Source organism: Solanum pennellii, chromosome 4, assembly GCF_001406875.1.
Source record: "Solanum pennellii chromosome 4, SPENNV200".
Classification (NCBI taxonomy): domain Eukaryota; kingdom Viridiplantae; phylum Streptophyta; class Magnoliopsida; order Solanales; family Solanaceae; genus Solanum; species Solanum pennellii.
The window spans coordinates 73,933,618-73,939,075 of NC_028640.1; the positions used below are offsets into that span (position 1 = coordinate 73,933,618).

The window sequence follows — 5,458 nt, forward strand, 5'->3', positions numbered from 1 at the left end:
TTTATATAGAAGTTGTTTGAATTTTCACTAAAATTTTATAAATATTATATGTATATAAAACATATTAATTTTAAATTTATTTATACAATACAATTTTCTGTTGAATAAAGTCCCGATGAATTCTTGGCTCCGACTCTAAACTACGCACCTTCGTATGCATGATTATGGATTTTTTTCAATTTGGTCATGATTATGAGTAAAGTGATTAATTTACTGTGTTATAAACTTTTTTCCGTTTTAAATACACACCTTCGTATGCATGATTATGTTTTTTTCTTTTTCTGTATAATTTTGTCACAGTGTATGCATGATTATGAATTTTGTTCAATTTGGCCATGATTATGAGTAAAGTGATTAATTAAATTACTGCGTTATAGTTTGTCCGTTTTAAATACACACCTTAGGATGCACGAATATGTTTTTTCATTTTTGTATAATTTGGTCGATATTAAGAGTAAAATCATTAATTTAGTGTGTTATAATTTTTTCGTTTCAATATAAGTAGTGTTTTAGAATTTCAAGAAAGGAATTATATCTTATTCTTTTAAACTTTACACGAATGAATAATTTTTAAAGAGACGTATTTAAACTATAATACATTACTTATTTTAAAACGAAATGAACTTTATTTAGTTACAGTAGTGTGCATGAGAGGATTAAAAGTTTACGTCTAATATAAAAACACCACTTATTTTGAAACGAAAACGGATTTTATAATATTGTAGTAGTGTGCGTGAGAGGATGAAAGTCAGTAGAAAGAGAAGAAAAAGAAATGTCACGGGTTTGTCTTGAAAGGCCCTTATTTCACAGTCCTAGACATACAGACACTTATTCTCTCTCACTACATAACCGAGGTCTCTTTTCCCTCTACTATAATATTCTAAAAAAATAATATATATTTACTCATTTTTATAAAAATAAAACTTCTTTACCCCCACCCCCCACCTCAAAATAACCTCCTTATTATTACCTCCCTCATTCTCACATCTTGTTAACATTTTTTCTTGTCATCTTCTATATTCAAGAATTTGCACCTTTTCTTTGTTTCAAATGGCTTTAATGCTAGATAATTGTGAAGGCATATTACTTTCATTAGACTCACATAAATCAGTTCCAGCTCCATTTTTAACAAAAACATATCAACTTGTTGATGACCCTTCTACTGACCATATTGTTTCTTGGGGTGAAGATGATTCTACTTTTGTTGTTTGGCGTCCACCTGAATTTGCTCGTGATTTACTCCCTAATTACTTCAAACACAACAATTTCTCTAGCTTCGTACGTCAACTCAATACTTATGTAAGTATTTTCATTTTTAACATTTTAAACAATTTTTCGTCTTTTTTGGTTTAGTTATAGTACTGATTATATATAAAAATACAATTCTTGATCTATTAGGGTTTCAGAAAAATCGTACCGGATCGATGGGAGTTCGCTAATGAGTTTTTCAAAAGAGGCGAAAAACATTTATTATGCGAAATCCATCGGAGAAAAACAGCTCAACCGGTACAAAGTATGTCAATGAATCATCCCCATTCGGGTTTTTTTCCAAATTACCCGAGTACTTATAACCCGCGGCTGAGTGTTTCTCCACCTGATTCGGATGATCAATTATATCAACAACAAAATATCAATTGGTGTGATTCGCCTTGTTCCAACAACAATAATGCGAGCAATACAGTAACGGCGTTGTCGGAGGACAACGACCGGTTACGTAGAAGCAACAACATGTTAATGTCGGAACTTGCACACATGAGGAAACTTTATAACGACATTATTTATTTCGTTCAAAATCACGTCAAACCTGTTACCCCTAGCAGTTCGTACAATACTTGTTCACTATTACCTGCTTCAGCTACACCTATAGTCCAGAAGAATATGAATATTCATCATCATCAGTTTGGGTATCAACAAATTACAAACCCTAAAAATATTGTTATCTCAAACATTAACACCAACAACATCGTATCACCAAGCAAGACATCACAAAGCAGTAGCGTGACGATACTCGATGAAGGTAATGGTGGTGATAATACAAGTACAAAATTATTTGGGGTTCCTCTTATGTCCAAGAAAAGAGTGCATCCTGAATATTCATCTTCATATTATTCTACTACCAATATGGTGGAGAAAAATAAGGCAAGATTAATGGTCTTGGAAAAAAATGATCTAGGGTTAAATCTCATGCCTCCTTCTTCATCTTAGACTTTATTTTTTTAGTATTATTATTCACACCCACACTACCTTATTAAAGTTCAAGTTTTTGTTTCATTAGTGGATTATGAAATGTTGTACTTGTGAGTTTTTTTTTTTTTGGTCTCTGTGTAAATATAACTTATTTAACCATGAATGCAGGTGGGTTAATTTTTGTTATAATTGGAAGAAAAAAAAGTAATTAGTTTTTTTTTTTAGATGTCACTTATTTTTATGTGTGTTCTAATTCTTCTTCTCCTTTATTTCTGGTTTTGATTTATCTGAAGAAAATTTCAGTTGCATTTATTAATGCACACGAGAGAGAAAGTTATTATAAGGTTAGCTCTGAAATATGCTTTCTTCTTTTTCAGTTCAACTTATGTAAAAAGCTTATAATAACGTTCAGTCCATTGACAATTTTTTTTTTCTCTGGGGCTTTCTCTCTGATCAATACATTAATGAATTCTACGTACAAATATAAACAATTATTTTTAAGTAAAATTTTGAAATCAAGAAAAAAGAGAGAGATGGTTAAATATATTTGAATCGAGAGTTTATCAGAAATAAGTTTTTTTTAATCTTTGTTATGTTAGTGTAGGTTTGTTAGATAAGACTGTGTATACATCATCATTTGACAATTGGAAATACATGATTAATTATTTCAAAAAATTAAATTTAATCGGTGAATATTGATGAATTAGCACTAAGGATTGTGTAATTATTGAGGTAATTATTATTATTATCATTATAAGTAAGAAAGTTAAACTATGATCATAATTATTATTATGATTTATGGCTTCTATCTGATTATTAAGAATATTGTGGTGCATCTCAATTTCTCGTTTACTGAACTTGCACGGTCAGACACAAAAAAGTGAGTAAAAAAACACAGAGATGTGAACAAAATCATGTACAGAACCTAGCAAAAAGATTAAAATAAATAAATAAAATATTTAAAAAATGTTTAGTTATTCGATGATGATGAAATTATTTCTTTTTATAAAAAAAAATCTGGAAAATGTTTTTTTTTTTTGTTTGTTTGATACGTTTCTATCAAGGCTTCTATACTTCTTCTGAAGAAAAAAAAAACCTATGTCTTTTCCTACTTTAAGCATCTAATTTTGTTGTGTTTGAAACTCTCTATGTGTCCACTTCTTCTTCTAACTTCTTTTATCATTAGTCATTCTTTGGATTTTTGCCTAAGGGAAAGGGAAAGTGAAAGGGGAAGATAGGTTTTTTTTTTCTTTTCATTTGACTGGTGGTTAAGAAAACCAAATATCTTTCTTTTCTATGCCTACTTTACTTGTTCCTTTGTGTAACAATCATATACCAAGTAAAGTTTGTTTTTGCTTTTCTACACTACTCTCAATTTCCCCCTTTTTTCACTATTCTTTTTTCTCCTAACAAATTAATGTAAATTCAAAGATTTGAATAAGTATAATCTTAGTAGCTTATCAAAAGCTATAGAAAAAAGCAGAGTCAAGATTAGAAGTTTGACACTAGTTTAATTTAAGCAAAAGCTAACGTACTAGTATCGAGATATAATTAAATGTATAGATAAAAGTGTGATTATCTTTAATTATATAAATTTTTAGACGAGATATTTTTAGATGAGATGATCATCTATATACTTTATCATTGAATTCATGCAAACCTTAATATTGTAGCTCTACACATGATTACTATATGATCTTATGTAAGGGCGGGATATCCCACTAGTGATATAGTCTGTTTTAATCCAATATCTACATGGCTATAAAACTTATTATTATGGTCTAAGACTTGTTTTGTTATATACCCCACAGTTGATATTATTATATTTTATTATATGTACTTGCTTTTGTAATTTATTTATTCGTATAATTCGAATCGAAAATAACGAATTCGTAGATCTACCTCAAGACAAATTCATTATTTGAAAGCTAAATGTAAAGCAAGAAGAAGAAGATGTAGAAAAAAAGAGGTTACCAAATCTTGTATAACAAAAAGTGGTAGGGAAGTAAGCTGAGAAAATCTTGGCTCATGCAATTATTAAATTTGGTCTAATAATAAGAGTGAAAAAAATATATAATAACCCTAAACCTACCTATCTAGTTTGAATGAAGGGTGGGTTCCTTTAGACTTTCCTTGTGTCTTTTTCTATCAAGGAAGTGGCACGTGGTAGGAAGCTGCACGTGTAATACATAGAATTTGTAGAAGAATATATACATTCACTTTTAAAAAAAATCATTCGATAAATTGATTAGAGTTACGCAGATACTAATAACATATAGATTAGTTACAAGGATATATATGTATTATGTTATGCATGTAGTTTTGTAGTGTCAATTACTTTATATCATGTTTGTAATAATACATATATTCTTGCAAAAATTAGACTTATATTATTTATATAAAATTTCTAAATTACAAATCAAACATTATATTGATTCTATACATGAATAACTTATTCCAAAATTAGCTATTCAAATATAATATTACTGAATCGACGTCTGCTTAACTCACCTTCAAATCAGCTATGAACGACAATTGCTCGAAAGAAAAAGAAAAAGGAATTAAAGGTGGTGGAATGGGAATATTTGGGTCTATAGAAAAAAGTAAAATACGGATCATCCGGTTTAAAGATACTTTAATCGATTGTTGGTGTGTTGCTTAACAGCCGTATTGGACCATGACACGATTTTTGAAATTAGTGAAAAGCAAAAAAAAAAAAATATATAATTTTTTTTTCTATAAATATTTGCATTTTATTATTAATAAAGTGAATGTAAAGATTGGAATTATCTATGTCGAGTCTTTTTAGTGTACACTTTATTGACATTTTCCTTCGAAAATACTACCTTTATTGACGATTTAATAAACTTTGAATATATAGTACTTGTACTAAGTACTACTAATTAAATTACATGTATATATTGTAAAGTTTTTAGAAGAATCTTTTTTTCTCTACTTTAAACGAGTAGAAGGTTTGAAACTTTTTCTATTTCTACAATTTTCGAAACGTGCAATCATGGAGGAACTAATTGTTTCCTAGATAATTGTAAATGCTAATTAATTAATTAATATTATAATTATTACTACTTTGAAGAAAATGTAATATAAATTCAAAAAAAAAAAAAACACTGGCCCTATTAGAAGAATCCATGTTGATTTCATTTGTGATTTTAGTGTCTTAATCAGTTACAAACCAATTGATTGCTTTTATTTGACTTTTCCAAATTATGGGGGGGCATGTTTTTGAATACTTATTTGACTAATAATAGAG

The 5,458-nt window shown here is 28.7% G+C and overlaps 1 protein-coding gene across 1 annotated transcript; it reads left to right on the forward strand.

Moving 5' to 3' along the window:
• Nucleotides 1-870: 870 nt before the first annotated feature.
• LOC107016322 (heat stress transcription factor B-4) lies at nucleotides 871-2,376 on the forward strand. The gene is made up of 2 exons (XM_015216813.2): nucleotides 871-1,299; nucleotides 1,399-2,376. Exons 1-2 carry the CDS (start codon nucleotides 1,051-1,053, stop codon nucleotides 2,203-2,205), a joined length of 1,056 nt encoding a protein of 351 aa, XP_015072299.1. The 5' UTR covers nucleotides 871-1,050; the 3' UTR covers nucleotides 2,206-2,376.
• Nucleotides 2,377-5,458: the final 3,082 nt, after the last annotated feature.